The 16,022-nt window shown below is 57.3% G+C and overlaps 3 protein-coding genes across 7 annotated transcripts; all 3 read left to right on the top strand.

Annotated features, from left to right (window-relative positions):
* Positions 1–4,011: 4,011 nt before the first annotated feature.
* Positions 4,012–6,173, top strand: C1QA (complement C1q A chain). 2 transcript variants are annotated; one of them, XM_021533794.3, is made up of 3 exons: positions 4,012–4,183; positions 4,903–5,073; positions 5,197–6,173. In XM_021533794.3, the coding sequence occupies exons 2-3, from the start codon at positions 4,911–4,913 to the stop codon at positions 5,760–5,762; spliced, it is 729 nt and encodes a 242-aa protein (XP_021389469.3). In that variant the 5' UTR covers positions 4,012–4,183; positions 4,903–4,910; the 3' UTR covers positions 5,763–6,173. The 2 variants fall into 2 exon arrangements, with proteins under 2 accessions (XP_021389469.3, XP_085415197.1); XM_085559071.1 differs by having other exon boundaries at positions 4,016–4,183; positions 4,879–5,073.
* A 969-nt stretch (positions 6,174–7,142) lies between these two features.
* Positions 7,143–9,301, top strand: C1QC (complement C1q C chain). 2 transcript variants are annotated; one of them, XM_021533795.3, is made up of 3 exons: positions 7,143–7,300; positions 7,943–8,132; positions 8,348–9,301. In XM_021533795.3, the coding sequence occupies exons 2-3, from the start codon at positions 7,952–7,954 to the stop codon at positions 8,899–8,901; spliced, it is 735 nt and encodes a 244-aa protein (XP_021389470.1). In that variant the 5' UTR covers positions 7,143–7,300; positions 7,943–7,951; the 3' UTR covers positions 8,902–9,301. The 2 variants fall into 2 exon arrangements, with proteins under 2 accessions (XP_021389470.1, XP_031362504.1); XM_031506644.3 differs by lacking the exon at positions 7,143–7,300 and having other exon boundaries at positions 7,934–8,132.
* Positions 9,302–10,227: 926 nt separating this feature from the next.
* On the top strand, positions 10,228–12,624 carry C1QB (complement C1q B chain). Of its 3 annotated transcripts, none has more exons than XM_021533796.4 (3): positions 10,228–10,296; positions 11,449–11,608; positions 11,920–12,624. In XM_021533796.4, the coding sequence occupies exons 1-3, from the start codon at positions 10,279–10,281 to the stop codon at positions 12,486–12,488; spliced, it is 747 nt and encodes a 248-aa protein (XP_021389471.2). In that variant the 5' UTR covers positions 10,228–10,278; the 3' UTR covers positions 12,489–12,624. The 3 variants fall into 3 exon arrangements, with proteins under 3 accessions (XP_021389471.2, XP_077644341.1, XP_085415195.1); XM_077788215.2 differs by having other exon boundaries at positions 11,362–11,608; XM_085559069.1 differs by having other exon boundaries at positions 11,285–11,608.
* The last annotated feature ends 3,398 nt before the right edge of the window (positions 12,625–16,022 follow it).

Genomic DNA, 16,022 nt, shown 5'->3' with positions numbered 1-16,022 from the left:
CTTTGCAGCCCGATTTTCACCTGACACCTCATTAAATCCTTCCAGGGCACCATCGTTCTCCACAAGTCCCTGACAAGAGGATGGATCCAGGTGAGGGTCAGTTTCTTCTTCCAGGTAACAAGTGACAGGACAAGAGGAAATGTTCTCAGGTTGTGCCAGGGGAGGTTTAGGCTAGATATTAAGGAAAATTCCTTCACTGAAAGGACTGACAGGCACTGGCACAACTGCCCAGGGCAGTGGTGGTGTCACCATCCCTGGAGGGGTTTAAGAGATATGGATGTGGGCACCTGGGGGCCTGGTTCAGTGATGGACATGGCATTAACCTGCTGGTTTAATGTTTTGACTCCAAGATCTTAGAGTTTTTCCGAAGTTTATGCTTCCATAATTCTCTGATTTTATTTGGGACAGCCCAGCTCAACAGCTGCAACATCCATCTGGGTGGTTATTCGGGCACCATTAAGCCACCAGTGGCTGCAGAAAGGTGGATGCTGTGAGCTGTCCTCACCTCCCAGTGGGTGCAGGTGGCCAACCGGGATGCTGGTGACTGGCAGCAGAGGCGTGTGTGCTACCTGCCAGCACTGCTGATCTCCATCACTACCTTCCATTCAGGACAGGTAAGTGCCAGTTGCCTGATTTATCCTCCTCTGGCAGCTCCTGCCTGTCAGCTTGGCACCCCAGGGATCCTCAGCAGGGAAGGCAGCGCAGCAGCATCTCTCCCTGTTGTCTGCTGTCAGCAACTCGTGTGTGCCTGCAGGCACTTGGGACGGGGGAGGCTGCGCAGGGGGCACTTCCCTTCCATGAAGGGCTGGGAGGGCACGGACCCATCTCACCTGGCATCCCCAGCTGGGAGAGCAGCCAGAGGAGAAGGAACTGCCCCATGCTGAAAGGAGGAGGGGTGCTCGGGGTAAAAATCATCTGGAGCAGAGTTCCTGGGTGTGCAGCATTGCCAAGAGGCCGTAACAGGTGCCCTAAAATCATGTGGATGCTCACCTGCGTGCTCAGGTTCCCCAGGTACCAAGGCACCATCCCCTTTGGGGATGATTTTGTGACACCTGGGGCTCTATGGAACATCTACATCCTCTGGCTGTTCCGAGTGATCTCTGCATCTATGTCATCTGGGGTTCCCTGCATGGTCTCAGCCTCTGCTCCATGCTGGAGCCCGGCCGTGATGCTGCTGCGGGGCTCTGCCGGACCTGCCACACAGGGAGAACCCGGCGGGGGCCCCGCCCCTCCCGCCACAGCCCGGTCCCACCGGGCAAAGCCCCTTGTCCGCCAGTCCCGGGGCGGGCCAAACCGCCCCCAGCCTGGGGAAGGGCTGTTTGAGGCTGCTGGGGGAGAAGGGCTCTCCGCGGGTGCCGCAGCGGTGTGCGAGGGGCCCGGGCTCCGGGGCAGCCGCTGGGGCCCCGCGGCCGCCGCGCCACCGGCCGGGCCCGCCGCGGGCCGCGGTGCCTGAGGCGGCAGCGCCACCGCGCGGCAAGGCCCTGCCACCGGGCCCGCGGCCCCGGGGCGGCGGGGAGGGAGGGAGGGAGGGAGGGAGGGGGAGGGAGGGAGGGAGGGGGAGGGAGGGAGGGAGGGACGGAGTGGAGGGAGGGGGGGAGGGAGGGAGGGGGGAAGGAGGGAGGGAGGGGGGGAGGGAGGGGGAGGGGGGGAGGGGGGGAGGGAGGGACGGAGGGAGGGAGTGGAGGGGGGGAGGGAGGGACGGAGGGACGGAGTGGAGGGAGGGACGGAGGGACGGAGGGACGGAGTGGAGGGGGGGGGAGGGCCTGCCGGGCGGGGAGGGAGGGAGAGCCGGGCCGGGCCGGGCCGGGCCGGGCCGGGCCCCCGGGCGGGGAGGGAGGGGGAGCCGGGCCCGGACGCGTTTTGCTGCCGGCTGCGGCCGCAGCAGCCTCCGGGCCGGCGGCCTGCGCTGCTCCCGCGGGCTCCCTGCGGCCGGACCGCCGGAGCCTCGGCTGTCTCTGCAGGTGGCTGCCGGAGGGCAGGGTCAGATTGGATGCTGGGGACAAATCTGCCCTCTGAGGGTGGGCAGGGACTGGCACAGTTTGCCCAGACAAGCTGGGCTGCCCATCCCTGGAAATGTCCGAGGCCAGGTTGGAAAGTGTCCCTGCCCGTGTCAGGGGGTGGAACAAGATGAGCATTAAGGTCCCTTCGAACCCAAACCAGTCTGGGATGTCTCAGCTGCAGATCCAGAGGAGGAGGAGGATTTGCTCAGAGGATGGGACAGGAAGTCTTGGCTTGACCACAGCAATTCTGAAAGTCAAGTGTGTGGGGCTAAACATTTCTCAGAAATCTCAAGGACCTGGGGAAGGGAACACCTGGACCAACACCAGCTTCTAGGAGATGCTGGAAACCCACAGCCAGTCCCTGTAATTGAACATTTAAATGGGATTAAGGGGACAGCACAAGACAAAGGACACGGAGCATGAGGACAGAGCCATCAATCAATGCTGGATGAAATGATGGAGTGCTCTAATTTGGGTTGTGTATTGAGAAGGGCAATAGGACAGAAATACAATTACTGTCCAGAAACACCATTTGGCAGAATGTAGGGCCTTTCCAACTCACCTGTCGTCTTGTCTTGACATGGTTACAGGTCAGGTTGATAGGGGAACTCTGCTGGTACAATTAAGATCACATTTCTTCTGGGTATCTGATTTATTATGGGGTAACATTTTTATTAAAAATGTGTAATAAATTTCATTAAGTGGGCATCTAGTCAATGAATTAAAGACCAGCTCAGTGACAGATCTCTGTTGTCAAAGGTCTCTGGACCGAGTTTTGGTGATTGCCTTTTTCAGCTGTTTTGGAAATGACGCATCACCTCCCTTGGAATGAAGGAAGCAAAAGGTGGAGGGGATAGGGGGTTCGTTAACCCCCCCTTGACCTTGGAGTCACCTGAATCCCAGGTCTGCTTACCATCCTCTTTCCTTGGATATCCTCCCCTGAGCCCCATCTCCAGGTCAGGGCAGCTGTCACAGGACTCCTGAAAGGACTCATGGGGATATGGATGAGAAAGCCCCTCCTCACTGCCCACTGTGTCCCCCATGGGGTGGCCTGGGTGGTCCCCGGTGTCCCAAGGATGTTCACCTGCTAGAGTCACTGTGACACCTCCCATCCCTATGGGATGGGGTCTGGGCACTGGTGGCATTTTGGGGATCTTTTTCAGCAGAGCTGAATGTGCACCCTTGCACTCATTGCCTGCACTCAGTGATAGGAGGTGCTGGTATTTCAGTTAGCAGATCTTGAGGCCACACGCAGCTCCTGGGGTTGCTCAGATCTGGCTGGTGCAAGGCACAGCTACCCAAAGGAAGCTTAGAGCATTGTCAGTGCCAGACATCCTCATTTTTTTCCCACTCTACACACTAGGTCCCCAAAGCACTGAAGTGAGGGCAGCAGGCAGGAGATCATTGGGCTACAGACTATCCTGAGTTGGAAGAAACCCCCAGGGCTCATCAGTCCCACTCCTGGCCCTGCACAGACACTCCAGCAATCCCACCCTGTGCCTCAGAGCATTGGCTAAACACTCCTGGAATTCTGGCAGCCTTGGGGCCGTGACTGTTCCCTGGGGAGCCTGTTCAGTGCCCAACCACCCTCTGGGGGAAGAACCTTTCCCTTATATCCAACCAAAATACTCAAGGCCCAGCTGAGTCACACAGGCACTGATGATCACTTTGCTGGATCCTGCTCCATCCAAGTGCAGTGCCAAGGTGGGCGTGTGGAGGGGTCAGCACCCAGCAGCACCATGACAAAGTGACAGACACTCTGCCCATCATCCAGAGCAGAAGCCTTCAAGGGTGATCTGCTGTCCTGAGCATCCCTTGGGTGGCTGTGATACTGGTGCTCCCATCACCTGTCCCCTCCTGCCATCTCAGCATCCTCCAGTCATGGTGCTTTGTGCCTAGTCACCACCAGCCCCTGCTGCTGGGCCAGGCTCGGTGCCCAGTGGTGCTGCACTCTTCCTGAGCAAGCTGTTTCCAGTAAAGCCAGAGTCAAGCGTGGAAAGGGGAACAAGTTTCTTTCTCTTAGCAGGAAAGTGAAACTCAACACATCTCTTCTCCAACCAGGCAAACCACAGTGCATGCAAGTTCATCCTTCCCACCCCTCTCCTCTTCCTCCCTACTCCCAGAGAAGAGCTTCTAGCAAACGGAGCTGCTCCCACTGCCCTGTCTTCAGCCTCTGCACCAAGGTAATTCACCACAAACAGCTGGGGACACTCTTCTCTTCTGCCACCACTTTCCAGTCCTTGCTCCCTGTCCTCCTTTGTTCTTCACTTCCCCCTCCACAATGGTTCAAAGTAGAAAAACAGGGAGAACCTGATGCCGGGGGAAGAGGAATCTGCAGGAATCTGTCCTTGCTCTGTGTGATTGTGGACATCACTGGTCTCTGCAGACTTGTCCCAGGCTGAGAACCTCAGGTTTTGGGATAGATTCATGTCCTCTCTCCCAGCTCTGCGTGTTGGAGGTTTGGATCCCATTTGCCATTTTTCCCTTTCCTGTTTATCACTGTAGTGTATCTTTGCATCCTTTCCTCCTTTGTGCTCTCTATCCGATGGGACCACTGCCCCACACAGCAGTGCTTCTCCCCCCAAACTCGAATAAATATCATTCACAGGCATCTGAGGTGCCCCTACCCATGCCCAGGACTTGGAGGAAAGGGTTTGTGCCATGCTCCATGTTCTGGGCTTTTCAATCCCAGAGCTCTGCCATGGGCATGCTAGAGATTTTCAGTGCAATCAGTGATCTCAGATCACACAGCCTCAAAACCTTTCCCTGCACGTGGTGTCTTGTTATCCATACTGGACAGTTCAATAGATCTGTGGATGTATATGAGGAGGGCACTTGCTTATCTGTGACCAAGGTTCATCTGTGTGTTTGCCTCCAGCCCCAATTCCTCCCTGTGCTGTAGGAAGCAGGATGCAGCCTGGAGTCTTGCTGGCAGCCAGCACCCTGGCAGCAGTGCTGGGTGTGGCCCTGCTGGAGGATGGAGTGTGTAGGGCACCGGATGGCAAGAACGGCTCCCCTGGAGTCCCTGGCCGTGATGGGAGGCCAGGGCAAAAAGGTGACGTGGGAGAACCAGGTAAGAGGAAGCCGGGGATGTTGGGGGCCTGGGAGCCTCTTGGCAGGAGCATCCCAGGCTGTGGGAGCAGCTCAGGAGATGCCAGATGTGTGTGAACTCCTTCTCCTCCCCACTTCTCCCCAGGGAGACCAGCGCTGAGCCTGAGCATCAAGGGATCCAAAGGGGATGCAGGCGAACCAGGGCCTCCTGGCAAACCAGGCATGCGTGGCCCACCTGGCTTTCCTGGCCTCGGGGGGTTGCCAGGGGTGCCAGGGCCACCGGGGCAGAAAGGGCAAGCTGGCGATGTTCTGGGGCACCCGCATCCCGCCTTCTCCGCCTCCAGGCTGTCCCCACCACGCGCAGGCACGACGGTGGTGTTTGACAGGATCATCACCAACCAGGAGAACTCCTACAGCCCCCAGACCGGGAAGTTCACCTGCCGCATTCCCGGGCTCTACTACTTCGCCTTCCAGGTGGTGTCCAGCGGAGACCTGTGTCTGAGCATCACCAGGAACGGGCTGGGCGTGGTCAGCTTCTGCGACAACAGCCGCGGCCTCCTGCAGGTGAACTCGGGCAGCAGCGTGCTCAGCCTGGCCGTGGGTGACCAGGTGTCCCTGACCACCAACCCCGCCCAGGGCAGCTCCATTTACAGTGGCTCCGAGGCCGACAGCGTCTTCAGTGGGTTCCTGGTGTCCCCAGAGATGGCCTGAGGGACTCCCACAGCGTCGTGGGGTGTCTGCCTGCCTGGCTGCTCCCTCTGGGTGTGTGGGATGCTTTAGTGCCACAGCGCTTGGGGATTGTTCCAAACTCAGCATCCAAAAGTGTTCTGTGCTTCCACCAGTGTCACAGCTGCCAAGCTCTGGGTCACCAGTGCAGCACTCACCTGCATGCTGAGCCTGCCTGCACTATCCTGGAGGCTGTGGACTCTCAGCCCTTTCTCCTCCTGGGCACTCAAGCTCCACTCCCAGTGGTCACCAGCTGTGGCTCTTTGCTCCTCAGTGGGAAATCACTGCCTGCCGCTGCTTCTGCTCCACTAACCACTGCAAAAATCTTCCTGACACTGGGACATATCCTGTCACAACCTTCCCATATAAATGTATAAATAAATACTTCTATCACTATTCCTTGGGTTTTCTTTTCTACTCATGCATCTTCCCCAAACTATCAATATCCTGGACCCCTTCCCAAGCCGACAAGGAGAGAAGTGATTCCAGCTTGTCCTTGGCGCTGCAAATGCAGAAGGACAGGGAGGAATGGAGTGTCCAGTCAGAGCTGACACTTCCAGGAGGAAAAAGAAATATCTGGGACAGGGTTATGTGTGTCCTTCCTTGCCGAGCCCAAGGTAGCTGTCCTGCAGGGGAAAACACAGGCAGCAGGTCCTGCACCTCACCCACATGGTCCCAAGTTGGCATTGAAAATCTCCTAGAAAGGCAAAAGGCAGCTGTGGTCCTCTGGCATTACAGCAAGGAGGGAAAGGGACATTGGGACACTCATGAGGTTGTGGGCTGATGGTGGTGGAGCTGCTATCAGATTCCATACCCTGGGACTGCTCCTCAGGGAAGCTGCTCCATAAACACTGGGCACTCAAATATCCACGTTCCTGGAGCAATGAGGAGGAGGCTGGGTCACCTGCAAGGAGCAGCACCCCAATAAGGGATCCTCACCGAATCCAGCACCCAGCAGAACTTGGTGGAGCATGGGGAAAGCTGCAGATCAGAAACTCACAAAGGGAAACATTTTCCAGTCCTATTTAGGGGTGCAGCATCTTCCATCAGAGCCAGGCAGGGACCTTGCAGCAGCCCTTCAGTGCCACAGGCATCTTCAGCCCACTGGAGCTGGCCTGAGGCTCTGCTCCCAAGATTCCCTTCTGCTCAGAAACAAGGGAAGTAAGAGGGAAAGCAGGGAATTTGGGGAGGGCTATTCCCTGCAGTGGCTTGGGGGGTTCTGCTGCATCTCTTTGAGCTGTGTCCCACCTCTGTCCTTCCAGCCCTTCCTGTTGCAGTGGCACCAGTACAGGTTTCGCTGGACAGCCAACAAAGTGCTGTCTCAGCAGAAAGCATCAGGGAGGAGGATGTGAAATTTGGCAGGGAACAGTTCGGGTTCTGTGTTCACAAGGGCCCTTTACCCTTTCCTCACTCTGTGACTTCCCCCACGAGGGTGTCAGGGACCGCACCCACCGCGCTGTGCTGGCAGTGACCACGCGCCCAGCGGGATCAGCAGCGGCTCCTATCCCTGGTCCCCACCAGAGGTAAGAGGTGCTGCAGGGGACCCTTTTTGAGAAAGGGTGGGACTGGGGGTCCAGCAGCATGGCACACTGCTGGAAAGGGGGAGAATGACAGAAGGGTGTGGATGAGAGAGGAGGAGGAGAGGATGGAGGCAAAGGCACTGACGGCTACACACATGTGATGGAGACAGGATGCACCAGCTGATGGAAGGATTGATCCTGATGAATAGAGCCAGGACAGTCAGGCTGCTGCTGGAGGAGGAGGGAGATCAGCTGCATGCAGGGAGTTCCAGCCCAGGTGCAGCACAGCGTGCCAGTCTGCAGTAGCGTGTGCATCTCAGGGTTTGGGGACACTAGACTCAGAGGGCTTGGGGCTGGCCATGGCCTTGGGGCTGGCCATGGGTACCTCAGACCTCATGGCTCCATCTGGACTGAACGTCCAAGTCACGCTGTGCCATCAGGGGCTGCCCTGGTGTTGGAGATGAATGTGGGGCCCATCTCCACATATCCACCTCCCCACTGTCCTGCAGTGTGTATAGGTGGGACATTGAGGACACACCCATGGCATCCAGGTGTTCCTGGTATATCCTCCTTTTCTCCATGTCCTGCAAGCCACCTTGGTGTGGCCCCTCACTCCAGCACTTTATTTCACTTTCCATGCTACAGAAAACCAAAATGGAGAAGAGATTCTGGGAGCAGCTCTATCTGGCCCTCACCCTCCTCCTCCTGGATCTGGGCTCTGCTGTGACTGTTGAAAACCCTCACAACTGCTATGGAGCTCCAGGCCTGCCAGGCATGCCGGGTATGCCAGGCAGGGATGGCCGGGATGGGCTGAAGGGAGCCAAAGGGGAACCAGGTGAGTGAGAAAGGAGGGAAACCACATGAGCTCTTGCAGCAGGGCACTGAGTCCTCAATGGCTGGCCTGCCTTGGTTTGCAGGATGTGGAGAGCATCCTCTGTACCAGGTGGAAGAGGCAACAGCACTCTCCTGCCCAAAGGAAGGGGCTAGAGAAGCCTCTCCCCACATCCTGCCATTGTCACTGACTCTCTTTCATGCCCCACCACCCCACAGGTATCCCAGCTTCTACACATCTAGGACCCAAGGGCATGAAAGGGGAACCAGGCCCCCCTGGTCCTCCAGGCAAGCCTGGCATCCCTGGGCTCCCTGGTGCAATGGGAATCCCTGGCGAGGCAGGTGATGCCGGCCCCCCGGGAATTCCGGGCAGCTACAAGCAGAAGCAGCAGTCAGCATTCTCAGTGACGAGGCAGACCAGCCAGTACCCCTTGAAGAACGTCCCCGTGGTTTTCAACAATGTCATCACCAACACCAACCACGACTACAACACCACCACGGGCAAGTTCACCTGCAGGCTCCCTGGGGTCTACTACTTCATCTTCCACAGCTCACACACAGCCAACCTCTGCGTCATCCTGCACAAAAACCAGAGCAGGATAGCCAGCTTCTGCGACCACAAGACCAACACCATGCAGGTCAGCTCAGGGGGGTCGCTGCTCCACCTGGCTGCTGCAGACGAGGTCTGGCTGGGAGTGAACGACTACAACGGCATGGTGGGCATTGCCAACTCCGACAGCATCTTCTCAGGCTTCCTGCTCTTCCCTGACTAGAGGATCAGCAGAGCTCACCCCAGCACCCCGATGCCTTCTACCTGCCCTGAAGACACTGCTCGCTGCTGGGCTCCTCACAGCTCCTCCGCAGGGAGGGCATTAATCCCAGCAGCCAGACCTGCCCTCGGTCTGGGGGATGAGCACTGGCAGCTGCTGCACAGGGGGAACAGGCACATCTGGTACATCTGCACCCAGCGTGATGGTGCTGAGCTCCTGGTCTTGCTGGCACTGCCACGTGCATCCCCCTTGCCAACCCCACATTACCTCAGAGGTCTCTCTGTGTTTTTCCCCTCCCTACCTGGGCTGCCTCAGGTTCAGACAGGTGTCCTGGCATAGGCTGCAGCAACCCCTTTGCCATGATTTGGCCGTGCAAAGAGTCAATAAAACCTTCCCCAGTGCACCCGGTGCAGTGTGTTGTTTCCTCTCTGTGGTGTGCACAAATGTGCACATGACATCTGGCCATCTGCGTGGCATCAACATGTCCCCAAGCCTCACTGGCATCAGAGACCACCACACCCCACCCACATCCGGCTTTGCACAGGGGGTGGGACCCTGGCTGCTGCAGGAACAGGGTGTCCCCACACAGCTCCTATCCAGAGGGCACCAAGACTCATCCAAGAAGGGCTCTGATTCTTCCCTTCCCTCCGAAGCTTTACAAGGGCACAGACTGCAAAGGAAATCCCTACACCATGGCTGGGACATCCCTGGTGTCCCTACCAGGATGGGGTAGGGGAAGCACTCTGGCTTTCCTGAGCCAGACCAAAGAAGCTCATGGTTGTGGAGGCTGCAGAGCCCACCAAAACCCAGCAGGGATTTCTCCTGGTGTCATACATTGAAGGGTGGAACAGGCAGTCACCTCTCCGAACATCCTGTACTTCATTTCCACAAGGCAGTAGCCAAAGCAGGGAATGCTTTTCCCACAGTAAAATCACTTCCCATGCACAATATTCTGGAGAGTCAGGGGCATGGATCAAGGTGATGGGTGCTGAGACCCTGCAGCATCCCCTAGACCTGCAGAGCTGGAAGCGTGCAGAGCAGCCTGAGGGGTGCTGGCTGAGTGCATGCACATTTTCTGCAGCTCTGAGGGGTTACCTTAAACTCATAGCAAGCACCCCTGAGCAGGACCCAGGGACCCTGCAGGGCAGACTGGCTGGAGAGGCTCAGGGTGCTATTTGGGGACAGCTTGTCCTGCTCAGCTGACAGCAGCATTCATGGAGGATCTGAAACTGCCACAGAAAAAGGACAGGAGCTAAAGATAAAAAGGGGATGTGTCCCAGATCCTTTCACAATAACCCTTGCAGTAAACTTCTGCTTATCTTCTCGGGCATTTCTGAGCAGGACACTGGGGTGCTGGACACTGCTCCATCTCCCCACCTGATGAATAAGGAGATCAAGGTAAGAGCAAGACTGAGCCCAAAGTTCCCTCCGCAGGCAGGAGCACGTGGGGAACCCAGCTCTGGCAGGGTGATAGTCACCTGTATCGCTGGCACTTCCCTGTGGCCTGGGGCAGAAGAGAAACTGGGGGTGGAGGTGTTGGGCTGGGGGTGGTGGAGGTCCCTGATGGGACCCTGACCCCTCCTGCTCCACCCAGAAAAAGGAAAGCATAAAAGTAGAGATGGCAGAGTTCCAGAAGGGTTATCAGGGACTGAAAGGTGCCCTGGAGGTGTTCTCCTGCCCTGAGATCTTGTTTTCTGGTGGCTGGGAGCCTGTGCATCAGTCCTTGTACCTGCCACATCCAAATCAGAACGGCTGTGGCTGGAGGATCCAACTCACCAATCTTTTGTCCTGCTGGCACCAGAGCTTCAGCACTGGGAAAATCCACCTGAGGTGGGGGAGTTGTGGCTGGGGTGCTGTGATGTCCAGATACAGCCCCCAAATGCCCAGTGCTTATCCACATGCGCCCACAGCAGGGTCTGGGGGAAGGAGCTGGGCAGGCAGGGCAGGAAGAAGGGAAGACCCCAGGGATGGAAGCCCAGATAACTGTCCCAGTGAGGCTTGTTAGATACAGAAATGCCTCTGGCATTGAGCAGCTGTGTGACGGGACACAAGGGGAACCTGTGGGGTGGAGGAGGAAGGTTTGGGGGCTCATTGTCATCTTCAAGGACTAGCACTGTCCCTTAGATATGCTGGTAGAAGGCAAGGACTGTTCCCTTGCAGATGACAAAACTGCTCTGGTTGGGTAATAATTTTATTTTGCAAAGATGATCCCGAGAGGAGATGGGGAATTTCTCCCTCAAGGCAGCAGCATGGCCACATTGGACATCAGATCTCTGAGATAACTTGTCCCAAATATTCACATTGCTGAAGCTGCGAGCACTTGTAAACTGGGGATTTAAGAATGACAAGAGACTGCAAGCCCAAGGGTTATGGTCCTTTGTTCCAGGGCCAGCAGGAGAGTGGATTTGGCCCTGCAGTAGGATGCTTTCCCTCCCTGATGGTATTACCCAGACTTGTTTGCAGTCACCATCTTTCAGAGCAGCCCTGAGTGCTTTCCCCAGCCCTCCCACCACCCAGGAAAGCCCCAGACATCGTTCCGTGCTCCCACAGATGTGGATCATGTGGGCCATGCTGATCTGCCTGGCTGGAGGGCAGCCTGCCAGTGACACGCTCTGCAGGACCTACGGCACCATCCCAGGCATCCCAGGATTACCAGGACAGCCTGGCAGCAATGGCAGGGATGGGGAGAACGGCCCAAAGGGTGAGCAAGGTAAGGAAGAGGCTGCAAGTGGGTAAAGCACTGTCTTGTGAATGCCAAGATCAGGGAAAGACAGTGCCAGGCACGTGGTCCTGAAAGCAACCCATTTCCACCAGTTCTTTGAGGTCTTGTCAGGTGGGGATGATGGAACACCCCAAGGAACCTGGGGAAGGAGGGGGATGACAGCAAGGTGTGTCACACCTGCCTGTTGGGCAGGGTCTCTACTGGCCCACACCCAGCACAGGTGTCCTTGCTCGTGCTCCCTCTCTGCAGACAAATGGGGCTTGGCTGTGACCACAACGACTCTTCCTCCTCTTTCCTAGGACCCCCTGGCCAGAGTGGAGCAGAGAGAGGGGAGAAGGGAGACCCGGGACTGCCGGGACTGCCTGGGAAGGTCGGTCCCAGTGGCATCCCAGGTCCAGTGGGTGTTCCAGGTTACAGGGGAATGCCTGGCCCCATGGGAGAACCTGGTGGCTACAAGGTCACCTTCAAGTCCGCGTTCTCCGCTGCCAGGAGCATCAGCTCCTACCCCCGCCGGGAGCAGCCCGTCCGCTTCGACCGCATCATCACCAACGAGAACGGGCACTACGAGAACCGCTACGGCCGCTTCACCTGCCGCGTGCCCGGCATCTACTACTTCACCTACCACGTCACCTCCCGGGGCAACCTGTGCCTCAGCATCAAAAAGGGCCAGGGTGCCAGCAGGGGCGACAGGGTGGTGACATTCTGTGACTTTGTGCAGAACAGTTTCCAGGTCACCACGGGTGGTGTGGTGCTCAAGGTGGCCATGAACGAGTCTGTCTGGCTGGAACCAACAGAGAAGAACTCCTTGGTGGGGCTGGAAGGGTCTGACAGTGTCTTCTCTGGCTTCCTCATCGTCCCTGAGGCTTAGCCCACTGGAGCTGTGTCTGTGACCAATCTCTGCAGTCCCTGCAGAGCTGAGGATGCCCCTGGAAACTCTTTGCTCCCAAATTGGTGCTTGGAGCACACTGCTGCCATTCTTGCACAATAAATGACAGCTCTTTGCACTATTGGTCCCTTTCTGTATAGGATTTGCCTTTTTCCTCACAAATAATTTTCACACAACCAGGGCACTGATTCTCACCCTCTTGGGTGCAGCCCAGGGTCATTAGCATCTCATTACTGCTGAGTAGAGCCTGGCAAGTCATGCAGTTCCTGCTGCAGACCAGGCTGAGTATCTCTGTACAGAGCCACCCAAAGGGTCCCAGCCCAGGGTTAGGAAAACATGGAGAGGCAGCTCAGCCTTTAGCTGGGGGCAGGACAATGACATAGTGGATACTGGTGGTAGGTGGGGAGATGCTGGAGATGGTGCTGTACTGGAGAGTCCTGGCAGTAGCAGGATCTGGGGACACCAACCTCACTCAGACTTTTGTTTTGGGCTGGTTGTGGTGACAGAAGTACCCACAGAAGATTGTCAAAGCTTGTTACAGGGCAAGGCAGGTCAGTGTGGGCCAAACAACTGAATGCCATGATGGGGGTGGTGTGGAGGACACCCCCACTACAGCCTCCAAACCCCAGCACAGAGCTGTGCTCCACGTCCTGGAGCACAGACAAGCCCTCCCGGCCTGCCCCTTATCAATAGCAGAGCTGTGGAGCCAGGAATATCCAGAATTAAAGCTGAGGAGCCCAGGGACAGCCCTGCTCCCGGGGCAGGTGCCAACCATCATTGCACCCATGTGGGTGGGTTGCCTGCAGCCCCCAGCCCATCTCGTGGGCCTGGACATGGGGCATTCAGCAATTTTTTGTGGGACTCTAGGATTTGAAAGGGTCGGGATGGAAAGGATGATGGTAAAAGAGCTTGGGGAGGTGCGTGTGCTCTGGGCAGGATTTAGGGGACCGTCACCCCGAGGTCTCCAGGCCCCCGGCTCTGGGCTGCTCCCCGCCCCGGCGCAGGGCAGGGACCGAGGCTGCTGCGACCCCTCGGAGCTGCCCAAATCCGGGCGATTTGCCGGCAGGTGGCACTGGAGACTGGCTCAGCCCTCGCCGGGCAGCGGCAGCATCCTCGCTCCGAGGGGCTCAGCTGTGCCCACAAGGTCTGGGAGGAGGCAGCGGGCAGGATTAGCCCGGTTCATTCCTCCTCCTCCTCCTCCGGAGCACCTCGGAGCTTTATCCTTCCTGCAGCAAGTTCCGTGGCTTCTGTCCCCCGGGGTTCAGGCACCCGTGTCCCCAGAGCCTGCTGCTCGCAGGTCCGAGCGCAGGTGTTGGGTGTTGCGTTCTGAATTCCCCAGTGCCAAAGCACTGCGTGGCCTTTACAGGGCACCCACCGAACCCGCGGCGTTTCACAGCTGGAGATGCAGCATCACAAATACAACTGAGCTGGGCACGGCAGGTGGGGGAAAGAGCAGGTGTTTGACACCCAAAAGAGGGCTGGTAGCACACACACCTGAGCCTCCTGAACCCTCAGCAGGTAGGAGACATTGTGCCAAGGAACAGAGATACACTGGAGGTCAGGGATGCCTTTCCAAGAGCTCTGAAGGCTGGGAAATGAGCTGGCAGAAGCCCACTGATATTTGATAGAGTCAAAGGCAAAGTTCTTCTGGCATGGGACAATCGTGTGTCAAAGGACAGGCACTGGCAGCAGAAAGCTCTGCAGGAAGGGACCTGGGATGTTGTTGGACACCAAGTTGAAGCTTTCTGCCTTTCCAGGTAATGGATATAATCATTTTTGATTTTTGAAAAAATGTAAGGAAAAAAGCTGGTGTTATCCTTGAAACAGATGTCTGACCAGCATGAGTCAAAAAGGTTCTGGGGGCTTGGCTGTGCCTGGGCAAAGTCAGAGGGCAGTGCAGGTACCAGCAGCTGTAAGTGTAGCTCACGGTGCTTAACAGCTGGAAAACAGGGGTGCACAGGAATTCCTGCCCAGAGGTGCACAGGAATTGCTGTCCAGAGGTGCACAGGAATTGCTGCCCAGAGGTGCACAGGAATTCCTGCTCAGAGGTGCACAGGAATTGCTGCCCAGAGGTGCACAGGAATTCCTGCCAGAGGTGCACAGGAATTCCTGCTCAGAGGTGCACGGGAATTCCTGCCAGAGGTGCACAGGAATTCCTGCTCAGAGGTGCACGGGAATTGCTGCCCAGAGGTGCACAGGAATTCCTGCTCAGAGGTGCACGGGAATTCCTGCCAGAGGTGCACAGGAATTCCTGCTCAGAGGTGCACGGGAATTGCTGCCCAGAGGTGCACACGAATTCCTGCCCAGAGGTGCACAGGAATTGCTGCCCAGAGGTGCACGGGAATTGCTGCCCAGAGGTGCACAAGAATTCCTGTCCAGAGGTGCACAGGAATTCCTGCCCAGAGGTGCACGGGAATTCCTGTCCAGAGGTGCACAGGAATTCCTGCCCAGAGGTGCACGGGAATTGCTGCCCAGAGGTTCACGGGAATTGCTGCCCAGAGGTGCACAGGAATTCCTGCCCAGAGGTGCACGGGAATTCCTTCCCACAGGTTCACGCGAATTCCTTCCCAGAGGTGCATGGGAATTGCTGCCCAGAGGTGCACAGGAATTGCTACTCAGAGGTGCACAGGAATTGCTGCCCAGAGGTGCACAGGAATTCCTTCCCACAGGTTCACACGAATTCCTGCCCAGAGGTGCACGGGAATTGCTGCCCAGAGGTTCACGGGAATTCCTGCCCAGAGGTGCACGGGAATTCCTTCCCAGAGGTGCACGGGAATTGCTGCCCAGAGGTGCACAGGAATTCCTGCCCAGAGGTGCACAAGAATTCCTGTCCAGAGGTGCACAGGAATTCCTGCCCAGAGGTGCACGGGAATTCCTTCCCACAGGTTCACGCGAATTCCTTCCCACAGGTTCACGTGAATTCCTTCCCACAGGTTCACGCGAATTCCTGCCCAGAGGTGCACGGGAATTCCTGCCCAGAGGTTCACGGGAATTGCTGCTCAGAGGTGCACTGGAATTCCTGCCCAGAGGTGCACGGGAATTCCTTCCCAGAGGTTCATGGGAATTGCTGCCCAGAGGTGCAGAGGGCATCGTGTCCTCCCATGGGTCTCAGCCAGCACCCAGCAATGCCTCGTCTGGCAGTGACCCCATGGGATGGCAGCTGCCTGCTCCCCTCAGGCTGCCACTAGACTCACAGCCCCTGGGTATCCAAAATGGATGAGGAAAGGGGCCCACAGGGTGCTGGAGCTGTTGTTGGTCCACAAAACTCCACCCTTCAGTTCTTCCCAGGCAGCTCAGGGTGGGCAGCAATTTCTGACCCTGTAGGAAGCCCCAAAGCCACAGCCTGCACCGCCTCAGCTGGCGAGGCCCCTTCCTCTCAAGCTGTTACAGCACTCACTGAGGCCAGAGCCAAAATGTCCCTTGCCATGGCTCGCTGCACAGCAGCTGAGATTGCTTCCCCCTGTGCACAGCAATTCAGTCCCTCTGCTGAACCCCCTGTGCTGCTCAGGGCCACAT

This window comes from Lonchura striata, chromosome 21 (assembly GCF_050655825.1).
Source record: "Lonchura striata isolate lonStrDom1 chromosome 21, ASM5065582v1, whole genome shotgun sequence".
Classification (NCBI taxonomy): domain Eukaryota; kingdom Metazoa; phylum Chordata; class Aves; order Passeriformes; family Estrildidae; genus Lonchura; species Lonchura striata.
The sequence above is the reverse complement of the archived record's forward strand: the minus strand, read 5'-3'. Positions and strand labels throughout refer to the sequence as shown.